The sequence below is a fragment of the Bactrocera oleae genome, chromosome 4 (assembly GCF_042242935.1).
Source record: "Bactrocera oleae isolate idBacOlea1 chromosome 4, idBacOlea1, whole genome shotgun sequence".
In the NCBI taxonomy this organism is placed as follows: domain Eukaryota; kingdom Metazoa; phylum Arthropoda; class Insecta; order Diptera; family Tephritidae; genus Bactrocera; species Bactrocera oleae.
In genome coordinates, this window is record NC_091538.1 from 13,607,407 (window position 1) to 13,624,575 (window position 17,169).

General features: G+C 31.1%; 2 protein-coding genes across 10 annotated transcripts in view; one reads left to right on the forward strand and one right to left on the reverse strand.

Moving 5' to 3' along the window:
• Positions 1 to 11,594, forward strand: part of LOC106621440 (putative fatty acyl-CoA reductase CG5065) — a 75,346-nt gene extending 63,752 nt beyond the window's left edge. For all 8 annotated transcript variants that reach the window (XM_070109329.1, XM_070109327.1, XM_036375338.2 and 5 more), the window contains 9 exons: positions 5,806 to 5,922; positions 7,297 to 7,401; positions 7,540 to 7,683; positions 7,781 to 7,915; positions 8,082 to 8,202; positions 8,279 to 8,578; positions 9,124 to 9,256; positions 9,370 to 9,627; positions 9,717 to 11,594. In XM_070109329.1, the coding sequence (XP_069965430.1) occupies positions 5,806 to 5,922; positions 7,297 to 7,401; positions 7,540 to 7,683; positions 7,781 to 7,915; positions 8,082 to 8,202; positions 8,279 to 8,578; positions 9,124 to 9,256; positions 9,370 to 9,627; positions 9,717 to 9,864 (1,461 nt within the window). In that variant the 3' untranslated portion in view covers positions 9,865 to 11,594. The remainder of the gene's footprint in view (positions 1 to 5,805; positions 5,923 to 7,296; positions 7,402 to 7,539; positions 7,684 to 7,780; positions 7,916 to 8,081; positions 8,203 to 8,278; positions 8,579 to 9,123; positions 9,257 to 9,369; positions 9,628 to 9,716) is intronic.
• A 2,123-nt stretch (positions 11,595 to 13,717) lies between these two features.
• LOC106621439 (F-box/LRR-repeat protein 2) lies at positions 13,718 to 16,959 on the reverse strand. Of its 2 annotated transcripts, XM_014240314.3 has the most exons (6): positions 16,789 to 16,959; positions 16,597 to 16,688; positions 16,386 to 16,528; positions 15,681 to 16,321; positions 14,896 to 15,605; positions 13,718 to 14,836 (listed from the first exon to the last, which is right to left on the reverse strand). In XM_014240314.3, exons 1-6 carry the CDS (start codon positions 16,802 to 16,804, stop codon positions 14,774 to 14,776), a joined length of 1,665 nt encoding a protein of 554 aa, XP_014095789.2. In that variant the 5' UTR covers positions 16,805 to 16,959; the 3' UTR covers positions 13,718 to 14,773. The 2 variants fall into 2 exon arrangements, with proteins under 2 accessions (XP_014095789.2, XP_069964161.1); XM_070108060.1 differs by lacking the exon at positions 16,597 to 16,688 and having other exon boundaries at positions 16,789 to 16,800.
• Positions 16,960 to 17,169: the final 210 nt, after the last annotated feature.

Sequence of the window (17,169 nt, forward strand, 5' to 3'; positions counted from 1 at the left end):
GAGACATTTGTTGCGCATTTCATGCTGGAATTTCGGTTTTTTTTCTACTGTCACGAGCCAACATGTGTTTGTTGTAAATTTTCTTTGTGCATTAAAATTCCTATTCTACTTTTAATTTGGTGGACAAAGACCGATGACGTTATTCTATAATAATGTTTTTTTTTTTTTGAAATTTTATGAATTTAGGGCGACTAAATGTACGTGTGGCTTGACTTAATTTGGGTAATGGATCACAATGATGTTAGGTTCTATTTGAAAAATACATAAAATGTCTTTTTCGAGAACTTGTAAGGTGTAATAATTATGCAGGTTAGCTATAATGAATGTTTTGAAATTTGGCAGCTTGGGAGTTTGAAATTCTCTTCTGTAAAACCTACTACCCATTATAGTTCAAAGCTAGTTTTTGTTTGCATAAAATTTTGCTTTCGATCGAGTTCGGTTTTAGAGAATTACTTAAACTCATCAGGAAGGAGCCTAGAGTTGCGCCATAGTAAGTTTTCTTCCAATACTCAACGTCACTTCCGGTGACCCCTCGTCCGCGTTGACAGCATAACTCCTGACAAGATCATCTAAAATGAAAAAAAAAATATTTTTTCGTTAAGAGCATAAGCTCGTGCTTGAACGAAGGAAACAAAAGAAAGTTAAAATTGGATATTTGGCAGACCTTTTTCCAACAAAATGAAATTTGCTCGACATTTCTTTTTTTAAAATGGTTGTATTTGAAAAAAAAAATCGAGTAAATTGTGTCTGTATCCTGTATAAAAGTTCATCAAGATTGGTTGAGTAGGTTTCAACAACCGACTTCGAAAACACAGTTTCGAGAAAAACGCGTATAAGTGGCCATATACCTGACCTCAAGCGCGCAACTTTAAAAGCTGTACCTCCAAAACTGTTACTGGGATCAACTTGAAAATGTTGGACAATATTCTAGAGATGTTATAGAAATAAATAAGATAATAAAAAATTTGTTTGTTTTTTGAACCGTGAAAACAATGCATCCCATTAAACTATTCTTAAGAGAGCAAAAGGTATTATTCAATATATAAGTTGTTTGGAGTTACACCAATTCAGACATATCAGCATAAATTGTCGAAATAATTTCGATAGAAGACATATAAATTCCACCTTTAAGACAGTTAGGTCATTGTAATGAACGGAGCCGGAAAAAAATTATTGAAGGAATCCAGAAATAAGATTTATGCCTCTATGCTTTGGTGCTCTACGTATCGAAACGAAGCCAGAAAAAACTGTTGAAAAGAACATGCATTGTGCTATTTCCAAGACATATCTGAGTCATAGGCATGGAGCTGGAAAAAAATGTTCAATAAATTTAAAAAGTTGTTCATAGTTCTATTCGGCAAGATAGTTGGCTCTATATAATGCAAACAAAACCGAAGTTCCAGGGCTACACTCTCCAGTACAGTCTATATTAGGAACCGAGTAACAATAAACTGTCGAAAGAGCCTCCAAAGAAGATGCTGTGTGATAACATTCAGTTAAGAACAGTTATCAAGTCCATATTTATCAAACATTTTGTGAAATTCCACTACAATAACAATAGTAAAGCGATGAATACTTTGTGGAACTTACAGTTCTACTAAATTTGCTATATATTCTAGTCTTAAAGCCAAGACCGTCAGTACTTTGACTCTTGCGAACTTTATGTTTTTTGAAAGCATTGTTGCTAATTATCTTAGTGCCTATAAAATTTGAGAACCTAGTTAGAGCAAGTATTCAAGCATTGAATACAAATCTTTTACAATCTTTGGGAATTTTTTTTAACTCTTTTGCTCTAAAAACTCAAAAATCAAAAATAGTCCGAAATCTTAAGAATTTCACCAAACTAAAATTTTTCATCGTTCGTGAGTATGCATTAAACGTTAAGCGTTATGAAAACATTCACACCTACGCCTTTAAAATTGCTGCCACCTAATGGATGCGGATACGGATATGACTATGCGGATGCGATGCGCCCACAAGCAGGATATCTTTATTTACCCAACACATAAGCAGTTGAGTGCAACGGCATGTAATGCGAGTAGCCACGTGGTTGGAGGGGTGGGGAGACTTAGTTAACTACACCCATAAAAAAAAAAGCAGTTATGCTTTAGTGAAAGCGTAAATACAGCTTCATAGAGCTTGTATCAGGTTAGTGTGCTCCGACGAGAGTGTGACTATAAAAGTAATGAGCGCCATAAAAAAAAGAACGTGACGTAAACATTGTAGACACAACAAGCAAGTAAGTGAACTATTAAAGGAGTAAGAAAGAAAAATTAGGATAACATGGTGGAATGGAATGGAATGGTACTGTGACAAACTTATTAGGAACGAAACAATGTTTCTGAGCACGCGTGTCAGCGGGGCGCTACGTTAATTTAGGCGCATAAAAGTTTCATGAATATGTATAGATATGTATGTATATAGAAAAACAATTTGGCTTGATATACATAGTATCTAAACATATAAATATTCACACATACATATGTATATAACACACCATATAACCACACGTGCGTGCTCTCTGGCGCCAATCACGATTGCATGAGCATGTAATGGGTGATTGGGTTAAGGCGCATGGAAGATGCCTTTAATGAGCGGTCGATAAGCAGTGTTGAAAATACGGCAAATTACCACAAGCAGCTTTATATAAAAAAAAAAACTAACAAATATGTAGTTACTACTTATCAGCTTCTGCTTGGTGGCAGAAGGGTTATTTATTGATGGCACTTAAGGGACGGATTTAAGCGTGATCGACAACCCTTTACGAGCGCTATTTGAAGGTTAGTTTAACTCCTCAAAGGCGATTAGTGGATTGCTAATGTAATTTGAAGTAAATTTAGCTGTTATTGTTGTTATTATTGCTTTTGTGGTGGAAAAAAAAAAACAATTACTCAACACATTGAGTTGGAGTTGATAATCAAGTAAGTAGTAATTGAAAATAGTAGCAGAAAAAGCAAGTTGGGCAGCAAATGAGAGGCAAAGAGCATGAATATATGCGAGTGACTTTATACACACATGCAATTACTTTGCACACTTAGTATATTTTTAGGCGTTAGCTCATTGTGACGCGTTCATATATGGCACTGTTATATTAAACATACGGTAATTGCTTTTAATTGCGCTGGTTTCTATTGTTGTAGACGCCATGCTGGATTTGTTTATGCTGTTGTTTTTGTTGTAATTTGTTTTATTTTTTTTTTTTACTTTCTTCTCGTTGTTGGCATTTTAATGGCTGGCCCCTGTCGAGCACATGCATACATATGTGTGCGAATATATGTAAATGTGCGTACTTAGCTACTGTGGGCGTTGCTTAGTAAAATTATTATAATACTTGTATTATAGTTTTTCCCCGCGCTGACTCGCGGTCGTCAGGCGGATTTACAAACGTGCGATGTATGACAATTCGGCATGTAGAAATGTAAAATATACATACATACATACACACATGTAAACCCGCTTATGACATTTAATATATGTGTCGGCACATTGCTCCTGATGATCTCAACTAGTGGTGCCGGTTGGGCGTTTGGCGGTTGAAAATTTCGCAATTTGCTTGCCATTGGTTTGAGGTTAGGTTCTAACAAGCTTACAAATAAGTGGAAAGATAATTTTTAGTAAATAAACTACATATAATTTAACAATTTTACTGCTTTAGTAAATTTTGTTTATATTTTATTTAATTAAATAAACTATTTTTATTAGTTTTATATTTTCTTTTGAGCTATACTGAAATTAAGATTTTTTGAGAGATAATTTTTTATATATTTTTTTACTACAAGTATTATCATATATAGTATATAAATTCTAGAACCAATATATATTATATCTTCTATATAAACATATATACTTATATATACATATTTTTTATCGCTTTAAGAGTATAAATCTGTTTTCGAAAATATTAATTAAGTAATCTTGAAAACTTAAAAGAAGCTTTACAAGTAATAAATTAAATACAAATAAGGTATTTTTTATACAAGTACAAATGTCCTGCCAGCCACAACTACCACAAAATGCAAAGGTCATTGGCTCGCTGTTTATGATAAATGGAATGGTTATTGTCAATACAGTCATTACAAACGAACTAATTATTCTTAGCCTACTTTATGGCGTTAAAGCAAATAAAATATGTATAATTAAAATTAGCATGTGCGACGGCGGAGGGTCATTGTAAACCCACAGAGATAAATAGCTAAAAATTTTTTGATTTCAAATATGGACAAACCAACCATAATTAATTTTTTAATTTATATAATTAATGAGAAATTAATACGTATGATGTTTGTAGATTGTGGGAAATTTACAATTCCACTTTTTTTTTACTATATAGTACAGGTACATACTGATTAATGTTTTTATTAATATAATATAAGAAAAATTAATTTAATGAATTTGTTAAAGGCCTCAAATGAAAATTAAAATATTCTCGATTATATAAAAAAAAAATTTAAGTAAAAATAAAGATAATTAAAATATAATGAAAAAAATTAAAAAAAAAAACAACAAAATTATTAAATAAAAGCAAATTAAATGAAAAAAATTTTAAACAAAAATAAATTTTTTTTTTATTTTTAACATGAAGAACAAAATTTTTAATAATAAATAAAATATAACTTAAATGAAAAAATATTAAAACCAAAACTAAAAGGTTAAAAAAACCAAATTTCTTGATATTAAAAATTGAACAAAAGATTGAAAATATATTAAGAAGAAGTAAGTATAGTAAGGAGTAATAAAAATAAATTAAAGTAAATAAAAAAATTTCAATTAAAAATTATTAAAAAATAATAAAAATAATGGAATGAAAAAAAAATTACAAAATTAAAAAAAGAAAATAAATAAAAATTAAAAATTATTAGTAAATAGTAAATAATAACCAAATATTTATATTATTAACAGAGTATGTTATAAAAGTAGTAAAAAAAATATCCGATTAAGGACTTGCTGAAGCCAACTCAATGACTAATTTCCTGAATGGTCAGATTTTCTTCCCGCAAAATCAAAATATTACTCTTTTGCATTTCAGACATTTTTTTTTTTAAATTCGGCATATTTAAGCTTTAACGAAGCACGAGCACAATAAACTAAGCAAAATAAACTATGAAAAGAAACTGCAAGTAGCTATTAAACGTGTACAGAGCACACATTAATATGAAATAATAACCCTTTCGGCAGTAAAATACACTAGTCGGTTACAATCGCGCTTCAAATACAAACCGAACGGTTGTTCGGATTTCACTGTACGCTACTGTATATAAAATGTTTAAACATTAAAAAATAAAAAATAAAAATATAATATGATATAAAATTAGACAATTAAAATATAATGAAAAAAATCATTTAAAATGGGTTTTTATAAAAATAACAACCAAATTATTTACAAAACAAAAATTATTTTAATTTAAATTATTACAATAAATAAAATATAAAAAAGTTATAATATTAATGGTACTAAAATAAAAAAATAAAAAAGATTAAAAAGCATATAACCAAATGTTTAAACATTTCTTAAAATTTAATAATTGCATTACTTTCATCAGATTACTGCATAAAAAATATTGAAATCGCTACTTTTTGTTAATTGCGAATATTAAAATAATTATTTTTCTTATTGGTAGTTTCCTCGACTTTATATTTAAATTTATAGTTCGAAATACAAAAACAAACGCAGCGCCTACTTCTGTTAACAAAAACAAAAAAACATTTTGTTAAGCATAAGTAAAGTATTTTAATTTATTTTTTACTCATTACTATTTAACTTTATTTCATTACATTACATGTAAATTTCTTCTCATATCTTTGCAGGTTCTTGTTGAAAAACTATTACGTTCATGTCCAGACATAAAAAATATTTATCTATTAATAAGACCCAAACGGGGACAAGAAGTCTCAGCGCGTTTAAATGAGCTGCTTAATGCACCGGTAAGTGTTGTAGCATTTTTATTTAGTACTGAAATGCAAATATTATCACACACAGGGTAACAAATAATGAAAATCTTAATTAAAAATAATTTTCAAATTTCTTATCCAAAATACCGGATTAAAAAATTGAAAATAAATTTTTAACCCCCAAAAACCGATAAAAAAATACTTAACCCTAAAAACCGTATAAGAAATTTCATTTTTAATCTTTATACAATTATATTTCTAAATACTGAATTGAAAGAAATTGTTAATCCCCTGTTTGTAATTGAAATTAAAAAAAAAGAAATATAATTTACATTTTTTTAACCTTTGCGTTTTTCGTCTTACTTATATAATATTAATTTGCTCTTAATTATAGTATGTCGGTTAGAAATATGTAAAGCCTTACTTTTTTATCCCTTTCATGGCAACTTTTAATTTTACAAATATTTTTTTATTTATTAAAATCAAATTTTCAATTTAAAATCCCAAAATCGAATTTAAGAAAAAACTATATATTGTTAAAATTTAACCTAATAATTTTATACATTATTTTGATGATATACATATATTGAACATACATATACCATATATATATGTTACTCATACGACATGTTGCACCCAATAAGAATATAATGGATGAAACTTCTATAAAATATATATGAAAAGTAAATATAGGGTTAGTTTAATAAATTTAGTGAACATTATTTTAAATATATTCAACGCCGAATCTGTCTAATGCTAATTAATAAATAGTTGGCAAGTCTGTGTATGAATATCAAATATTACTCATACGACCAGGTGGATTTTTCACTGTGAATATACTTTTGGGAGGAAACAGAGTTAAAAACTTTAAATTCCTACACAAAGATGAAGGGTACTGCCTTTTATCTCATCTAAATAAATATTAATTGTATTTATATATAAATTATTTTTCAAACAAAAAAAATATATATAATGTGTATCGGAAATTTTAAAATTGTACAACAAAAGTAGTGAAAGTAAAAGAAAAAAAAAAATAAAGTTTTTTACAAAAATTTACAAAAAAAATTTTTACAAAAAAAAAATCTTTTTTACAAAAAAAAATTTTTTTTTTAACATCGCCCACTCAGTTTTAAAGTAAATTTCGAGTTTTTTTCGCCCCACCCTAGAAAATATGAGTCTTACTTTTAGTGACTGGTATTAATGGAAAATTATTTCACACACTTTTTCCTTTGCAAAAAAAAAAAACTGTTACTTACAACATTAATTTTGTAATCAATTGTAGTAGAAACAACTAGCAATTTCTCATTCAATTCTATCATTTAGTTATAATTATGACTAATAAAGAATATATAAGTTTTAGACATGTTTCAAATTAATAGTTTTTGTTTTTTTTCACTATTCGTCTAGCTTTTTGAAACATTGCGAAGAGAGAAACCAAAGGAATTGAGTAAAGTTATTCCTATATCTGGTGATATAACATCCGAGGAATTGGGCATCTGTGAAAATGATCAGGTAAGCACATATTTTTACTAATCAAAACCTGTTATTATAGCATAACAGAGCTACAATCTGTAACTAAATGTTTAAGCAAAATTTAAAAAAGGTCTTTCTTGTTGTATGTGCTCTTTAATTAAACGTTTTCATTGCCAGGCGCTACTTTGTCGCACAGTATCCATTGTATTCCATTCAGCTGCCACCGTGAAATTCGATGAAAAGCTCAAATTATCTGTCACAATCAACATGCTTGGGACAAAGCGTTTGGTTGAGTTGTGCCATCGCATGATGTCTTTAGATGTGAGTAGCTATAAATTATTTAAAATTTGTAGGGAATAATTCTAAAAATATATATATGTATACTTTTTTTTTATTTGATTTGCTATATACTTAACAGGCACTTATACACGTCTCCACTGCCTATTGCAATTGCGATAGAACCGAGGTATCAGAAGTTATATATGCACCACCCTATAATCCCGACGATATTATTTCTTTGATCAATTGGCTTCCTGAGGATATGCTCGATCAGGTAAATAATGGCAACAAAACAAAAGCATATATATATATAATTTTGAAATACAAAATTCAGTATTGTTTTTTTGTTAATATATGTATTAACTGTCGCTTCAATAAATCAGCCTATAATACTAAATTATTTTATTGTAAAATATGCCTAATTTCAAATAAATTTTCAGCTGACCCCATCGTTGATTGGCAAACGCCCTAATACGTATACATTTACGAAAGCCTTAGCGGAGCATATGCTACTCAAAGAAGCTGGCAATCTGCCTGTGGCCATTGTGCGGCCTTCTATAGGTTAGTACCATCCATCAATTTACCGCATAGCTAGCGGAAGCATAATATTTAAATCATAAATATTCTCTGTTCACAGTGATTGCCAGTTTGAATGAACCATTCGCCGGTTGGGTGGATAATTTTAATGGTCCAACTGGTTTGGTAGCCGCCGTCGGTAAAGGTCTATTTCGCACAATAATGTGTGAAAAGAATTATATTGCCGATATGGTACCTGTCGATATTGTGATTAATTTAATGATTGCCGCAGCATGGCGCACAGCGACGCGAAAAACTGATAATTTAGCGATATATAATTGTTGTACCGGACAACGACACCCCATACAATGGGGTGAATTTGTTGGTTATGCCATGAAACATGTACGAAAGCATCCACTAGGTGAGTTCAATTATACCTATGTACCTATATTTGCATATATGTGCATATTTACCTAAAAGTAACTTATAAAGCGGTTAGATGTAGTCAGAGACTTGAAGAAAATGACAACTTCAAATAATTTTGTTTTGTGGGTAAATTATTTTATTTTATTAAAGTAGAAACATAGCAGCTTTAAATAAGCTTTCGACTTGACATACATTTGAACAAAAACATTATACTTTTAAAAGTAATAGCTTTTTGTGTTGATACAGTTCCAACCCAAGTGTCTTGCGGTGAGCATCTCTAATAATTGCAGATACATCTAAAATCAAACGAACAAGAAAAATACTTGTTGGATTTACCTCAAATTTTCACGAATTTGTTAAAATAATTATGCTTTAAGAAAAGGCAAAAAAATATTGTTTTTTCCAAAATTCTGACTACTCCGAACCCCTAAAAGCTGGTTGAGTAAATTACATAAGCATTAAACATGTCCACAAATACGCCTTCGCTTTAATGAATTTGGTTAATAATAAAATATGCACAATTTCTTCTCTGCTCTACAGAGGGCTGCCTGTGGTATCCGACGGGTGTGTTACGCATGAATCGTCCATTAAATGCAGCACATGGCTTCCTTGTACACTACTTACCGGCCTATATATTGGATATTGTAGCGCGACTGATGGGCAAGAAGCCATTGTGAGTATAGTATAATTATATGGATTAAACAAATGGCAGCAATTAAATGGCATTACTTACCAAATTTCTACCAACTATTATTCTAACTTTTTTTTTCATCACAAATTCGTTAGCATGGTAAATATACAAAATAAAATCGCCAAAGCTGTTGGTTGCTTGGAATACTTTGCTACACACCAGTGGCGATTCAGAGACGACAACGTGCACGCACTCCTCAATGCGCTGAGTCAGAAGGATCGCGAAACGTTTGTGTTCGATGTGCGCACCATTAACTGGGAGAACTATGTCGAGCGTTATGTATTGGGCTTTAGGGAATTCTTATTTAAACAACGTCCAGAATCGCTGCCTGCGTGTCGAAAGCGTTTGATGCGGTAAGTGCAACAAATATTTGTAGTATTTATTTAAATATTAAATATTGTCTGTTGCTTAATTACTACAATTTGTTAAACGTTCACAATAGATTGTACTATCTGCATCAGCTGACCAAAGTGGTGGCGGTGATGTGCACTTGGCGCTTCCTAATGGCGCACTCGAAACGTTTGAATGCCTTATGGACGGCATTTTTGCAGAATGTTTTCAAACTTATACGATTAATACAATTTTTGTAATATTCAAATGGGCGGAGCAGTGCAGTTGAATTATATATAATATATAAATAAATATGTAGCAGCAAAAGCAGTGGGGAGAAGTAATAACAAACGCTCTTATGCTGGTATAATTGCATATATAATTAAATTAATTGTATGAAATGTTTAGTTGATACAATACATACGTATATATTTGTATATGTATATATATATATATATATAATAATAATAATATACAGATATATATACATATATGCATATATTATTATAAATATATTTTTTGTTATTGTTTTTTTCTATATATTTTACGGCAGTTAAGTTTAAATTAATTTAAATATTTTCCATTATAATTTTTGTATTGTAATAAAATTGTAAACGAACAAAGGAGTAAAAAGAAATAAAATTATTAAAACAACAAAAAAAAAAAATAAGTCGAAGGGTTAATAGTAGTAAAGCAAAACTAAATAATAAACAAATATAAAATACAAAGAAATGCGTAGACATATTAGTGTGTGAGATTAAAAATTAAAAAACAAAAAAAAAACTAAATAAATAATAATAAATATTTGCAATTACGCTAAAGCATATACAGCTATAGTATAATGAGAATTATTTAAAATGTGGTACCAAATACAGAAGCGCATTAAGTAAATAAATAAATAAATAAATTAAAGAAATAAAGTGCAAATGCAAAATTTACATACAAATATTAAAACAAAAACAAAAACAAAATTTTTTGTATGAACCTTAAGCCAAGCAATGCAGCACAAGTGTATGTATTTCGCCTTTTTAACTTTCAGCAGAAAATTTTTCTTTGCAATTTGCATACAAAACTGCAAAAAAACGAAAATAAATATTTTTTATAGTTTGCTGCTTAAATTTAATAATATAAAATTTTTTCAATTGGTTTGCCATGCAAAGCAATAAAACAATTTCATTGGCATATAATTAGATAAAGTTACAAACAAACTATTATATATACGATTATATACAAACATACGCATATATTAGCATGTATGAAATATTTCCAATAAAGACACTAGCAAGTGAAATGGTTTAGTTTAAACAAATAAAAGTTAAATTTAATTTACCAAAATAAATAACATACAAAAAAATTCATAAAAAAGCGCAATTGCAAGTAAAACGAAATTATTTAAATAAAAATGCATGGAAGAGCAACTAAATAAAAGCATTATAAGTCTAATAGCAATCGTAGTTTTACAATTAATTAATTAATTAATTAATTATATATTGAGCATTTGGTTAGAGCGTAATAAAAATAAAACAGAAAACTAAACAAAATTTAATAAAAATTAATTGAAAACAAAAAAATAAAAAAGAAAATGTAATTAAAGCAGACACGTCAAATTTCGAAGCGCATAGTAAGTATAAATTATAAAACAAATAAAAATAATACAAAAATTTAAATGCAGACATTTTAAGGAGCATTAAATTTACATAGAGCATAAAACAACACTACAGTCAACGGCAGTTTACAAGTATAAGTAGACAGGCGTACGAAAGAATGATATAAGCAAAGTATGAAAATACAAAACAAATAAATTGCTTGTTATAAATTACTTTACATTACAAAAACAAAAGAGAAAACAAAAATAATTAATTAAAAAAATTAATAAATAAATAATGAATGAAGATACAAAAGAAATGTAATAGCGAACTAAATTTATGCATTAATATTATGAAAATAAAATTAATAAATATGAAATAAAATAAAAAGTGAAAAACAAGAATATTTTGCATGCATTATTTTATTATATATATATTGTGGCGAAATTGTGAGCAGACATTTCAAACAACACGCCAAATGAGTGTTGAATATTTTAGGAAATGCTATTTTTGGAATTTCTAAATTTTTCGACCGGACCAGAAAATTTCTACTATATGTTAGGTTAGGTTAGGTTAAAAGATCGATGCAACAAGAAAAAACTTTTATTACGGTTGCACCGAAGCTATAACACCCTTCACAAATACATAAGATTCCTTATGAGAACTTTGCTAGGTCAGTTAGTTTGGCAGCTATATGCTATAAAGATCCGATCTCAACAGTTTCTTCGAAGATTGCACTATTGCTATACTTGTAGTGGTCCGATATCGGCCGTTCCGAGGAATGAGCAACTCTGGGTGAGAAAAGGAGCGGTATAGATCGGTAACTCAAAAACTGAGGGACTAGTTCGCATATATACAGACAGACGGGCATGGCTAATTCAACTCAGCTCGTCACGCTGATCATTTATATATGTACTTGTATTTATATTTACTTTATGTTAAAAAGGTATACCACTTGAACAGATGAGAACGCCGGTTCATTGTGATACTTAAGTACACGTAAGTATTGATCGAAAATGCCCGCAAAAATCGACAAAGCGCTGTAAGCCTGCCGCAAATTTGTTGAGGCGACTAATATCAATTCCAGCTATTTCACCGAGAATGTTTCCACTTCACGTACCTCCAAGCAGCTTCGAAAAGTAGTGTCTGACAAAGATGTGTGCCTATTGGACAATGTCCAGCAAGAACTCTAACTATTTTGACGAGATAAACCATGCTGAAAGCAAGAAATTCAGTGGATCTCCTGCCTTCTATTCCAGTGCAGAAGGGCAGATGGAGGTAGTTTTTAACAGCGTCTGCTAAGATTACGTGGAGTCCAAAAGTCCAGCACGAGAACGCAAGCCTACAATGTTCCCAATCCAAAGTAATCGGAACAAGGGTTGCCTCACTTACGAACTCATCGCCTTTGCAGTGTTCAGCATTCCGCTTTGACCAAGCACCCAAAGGAGTATGTTAATGAAAAAATTTTTTGTAATCAAATGAGTAAGGATAGTATTGTCGCGCTGCTGTCGAAATGAATGCTCACCTCTCTGAAAGAGGCTGCGCTTTGGAGTTATAATTCTATTGCTACCTTAATGGCATTCGCCTATGCTTCAAACTATATAACTACTATGGTGCTTATGTTAGTATCTATCTCACTATATTCAGTTTGTAAATTTTCTTGTTTTATTTAACGGTAATTGAGTTGGTGACGTCACTTTAGCGTAACGTTCGTAGTCGCTGTTCGAGTAAACATATGTGGATTCTGACGTTTATATGAACTTCATGTCAGAGAACGGCTATGACAGTGAATATACTTAGTTTCAACTAGTGAAAAAGAGCATCAATCTATATGTTTAGGCTCAAGACCGAGATATTCGTTATAGCTGGATCGTACTACGAGTATAAGGGATAAGGTTTAAGCCAAAATTATGTAGTAGACATCTGAATCAGTGCAGAAACACCAATATTTTAAGTTGAAAAACCAATGGGTCTTTTATTTTGGGTATGTACTTGCAACTTCGAGAATATCAACTGAGGAAACGTACTTTAACCTAAAATACTGTTGGTTGTAAAATATAAGGGGTTTTACAGATCTGTCTGTAGGAATGTAGTTATTATATTTTTAAAGCTTGATGTTTCTATGATAGGTCCCTGCTTCAAGCAAGTGTGTTCGGCTAAATATTTCATCTTATCAATATGGCACAAGGGATATTTTTGTTATAATCGACTATACGTAATCAAAACGTAACTGGAATTTTATCTGCCCAAAGACAAGGGGAGCTCGACAATATTTCGCAAAAATATTTAATCTGGTTTTTGTAACAGGAATAGACACGATAAAAATATAATCTTATTAGTAGCGAACTTAAAACTCGGCAGGAGTTCAGAAAAGTATTTGGAATTTTTTTTTTCGCTAGAATAACAACAGAACTACCAAATCTTGTACAGGAAGAAGATTTTTTGTTGATTTTACCTTTCAGGAATTGATAGTTTGGTGGAATAAAAAATTTCGTTGCACTCATGTATATTTATAGCCAATATAGTCGTATTATTCATCGATTTATTTGAATTCAGAAAAATATACAATATCGGTAATTATAATGTAAATATTGTAAAAGACAGTAACACTTATTGACTAGTAAAAATACAATAGATAATAATATATATATTATAGATAGTATAATACGCATGCAGAAATTTATTAATATCTAAAACGCATTTTATGCCTACGCGACAAATATCTATGTATACTATAAGTATATAATATATTTTTAATTTTTTTTTATTGAAAATATCAAAATTTGCTTTTGAAAATTTGACATAATAATTATTGTTATATTTATAGTTTTATTATTTGCTTTTAGAGTATTACCATGCAGTTTTACTATGTACCGTTATGCCGTTATTGCATATGAGTTTTAAAGTAACATTACAGAATATCGTTTTGTAATATATGGGCGTGGAATTGTTACATAAAATAGTTGCGAATTGCACACAAAAATTATAGGTTAGTTTTGTTCGAAAATAATTATTTATTTTTATTAATTTATGCACTGTGTATGTTTAGCAAACGCAGCTAACATAATTTTTTTTATGTTTATTTAATAATTGTGAGCACGTTTTAGCGCTTTGTATGCATTAATTTAATAATAAACAGTTAAGCCAAAATATCAATATTAACATTGCACGCTTAGAATTAATTTAAAGCGTTATGTAACAATTTTGTGGCACATACAATAATTTGAAATATAAATATTTGTTTATCAATTTTAAAAACTAAATATTGCTGATTTTTTTTTCAAAACAAACAATTTAACACACAAAAAATTGTGCACAATTGAAAAACATACGTAAATTTCAACAGAATTGCTTACGTAGCTTTGCGTATTTCGCTGTCGTATGTGCGTTGTGCGTCTCGGTGATTTTCGCTTATTAAAATTTTCTTAATGTGTTAATTCAAATGTCTTTTAAATGCATTTACCGTGAATAACGTGATACATATGTATTTGATTTTTTTTCTTTTTTCTTTGTTAGACGACACGTATTATTTTATAATTCTTTGGTCATACGCTTGCATGTTTGCAAACGTGCCAGCAGGGCACTAGGAGCACTCTTCCACGAAGGAAAATTGTAACAAATGGCCAACTTCTAGCTGCGGCAAATCCTGCATGTAGAAAATAAATGCTTATATGTATATTGTTTAATTGATTTGAAAACGCTCACCTGCACAACGATTTCGTGCACACTGGTACCCGCCACGCGGAATAACACTGGCTCCGCATAAGCGCGTCCACCTTGCTTTAGCACATCACAGGCATCAAATACAAAATCATCTGTTATACCCTCGCAATGTTCGATGTTAACAAGCTTTAGCTGTGGACAGCGACGCAACAACACCAAAACGCCAATGTTTGTTACGGCGCGACAATTTCTAATGTCAAGCTGCTCCAACTTTTTGAGGCGTTCGGCAAACTCAAAGAGACACTCATCGGTTAGATTGTCATTATTTGGGCAGATTAGGCTGCGCAATTGCTGCAACCTTGATAGGTAAATGGCACGTTCGTGTGTGATGCAATTTCTTGCTGATATCTCGAGTTTCTCCAGCTGCTGCGTCTTGTGTGCAGCTAGCGCAATGAATAACGTTTCGCGCACCGCACCAAAAGAATGCACTGAAAGTTGACGCAGTGCGTGCAATTGTGCTACACAATCGTAGTTCACCTCTTTTTCACACGATATTTTTAGCTGCTCTAATTGACGACAGTTGCGCACCATTTCGCTGTAAGCGCGCGATGTAAGCATTTTGCAGTGGCGTATGTCAAGGCAACGCAAATTAAATAAGCACTTGCAGATGTCGATGAAATGGCTGGTCTGCAAATTTTCACAACCAAAAAGGCTAAGCTCGTGCAGCTGATATAATTTACTCAGATTTTTGCCTGTAAGTACAACGATTTTTGTTAAAACACAAAAAAAAATAAAATAAATCAATAAACTATAAATGCGGTACACACCTGTCAGTTCGAAACTCTGATCGAGTATCAGCGCACGCAAATTCGGCAGTTTTCTTAAGGCAAGCAGAGAGTTGTCGTTCAGCGAAAAATTGTGCAATTCCACATAGGTAACTGCATGGAAATGTTCTAGAAAGCGCAACAAACTAGCGGATTCCACATTATTGCAATTCAGATCGACACGTCGCACACGTGGACTTAGTTCGCTTATAAAGTCTATGCGATCTTGATAATTATAAGGCACTGCACCAAACAATTCTTCAATATTAGCGCCAGCCATTTCAAAAAATTCACGTATATCCCATAATGTCATGCCGATTAATTGATTCATGTTGAAAACTTTCGCTGTGCACTTGCAAATGCGCTTAAAAATATCACGAAAACGCCGACAGACACGTGAAAAGCGTATTTGATCACGTAATGGCAGATAAAGGCATATGGTCTCTAAACACTCATCATTTAGTTGCAAGATATTGGTGCGCATAGTTGTATAAAAATCGATCAGATCACCATTTAGATTGAGCGCAGCAATACGTGTGTTGAAGTCTACGCCACCTCTATAAGCTTCCGGTTGCTCCCAACTCTCACATGCATTCACAAAGAAACGCTTCTTTTGTAATTCATGCGAGAAACGCTGCAGCGCTCTGTAAATATGAAACCTCAATAACATTGCAATCAACACAAAAAAAAAATTGCAGTGCAACATACCTAGCTGCCGCAAGCGGGTGCGCGAAATGCACCACACCGATCGGTGGTTCCGCAGTGCCGGTTGCATATTTATCACGTTGCAAATACACTTTGAGCACATCGCCGAATTGCGAAAAGTACTTGCGGAGTTCTAATTCGGTGACCTGCAAGTATTAGCATAATTAATTAAGCGTTTGCTATTCGCTAGATATACATGTAATATTTAGCTCACTTTGCCATGCAATTGATAAGCTGTGACATTATAGACGAGTAGATCATCTTCTGTGTATGCTTTATCATCAAGAAAGTAGTAATTCGATTTTACTTCAAAATAAACAAGCACAAGTGTATGCATTTATTATTAAGCAATTGCATGTATTAATTACATATGTACACAATACTGCAACCAAACAAATTTACTTACGCTTTGTAAAATCCATCTGCTGCGCTTTAATCAATAACAATCAGTCTGAACACTTTCCAATCTATAAAATGCATAAATTTTTAAATATTCTCAAATCATTACTCAATTAATTGGCCACAACAAAGTTAACTCATCCGCACAAAATAAATATTTTCTATAATTACAGCGATTTCTTCTTCTTCAACTAGCGGCATTCACCATAGTTCCATCATAGTGTCAGGATTGGCTGGGTACTCGGATATCTGCGTATGACAATTATTTAATGCGAGCATGTCAAGGCAACCGATACTCAAATATGATAAAAGAATATGCTTGGAAACGGACATACACACACTCATAAACGCTATGTGTAAGAAGGGGTTAAAAATCACATGTACACAA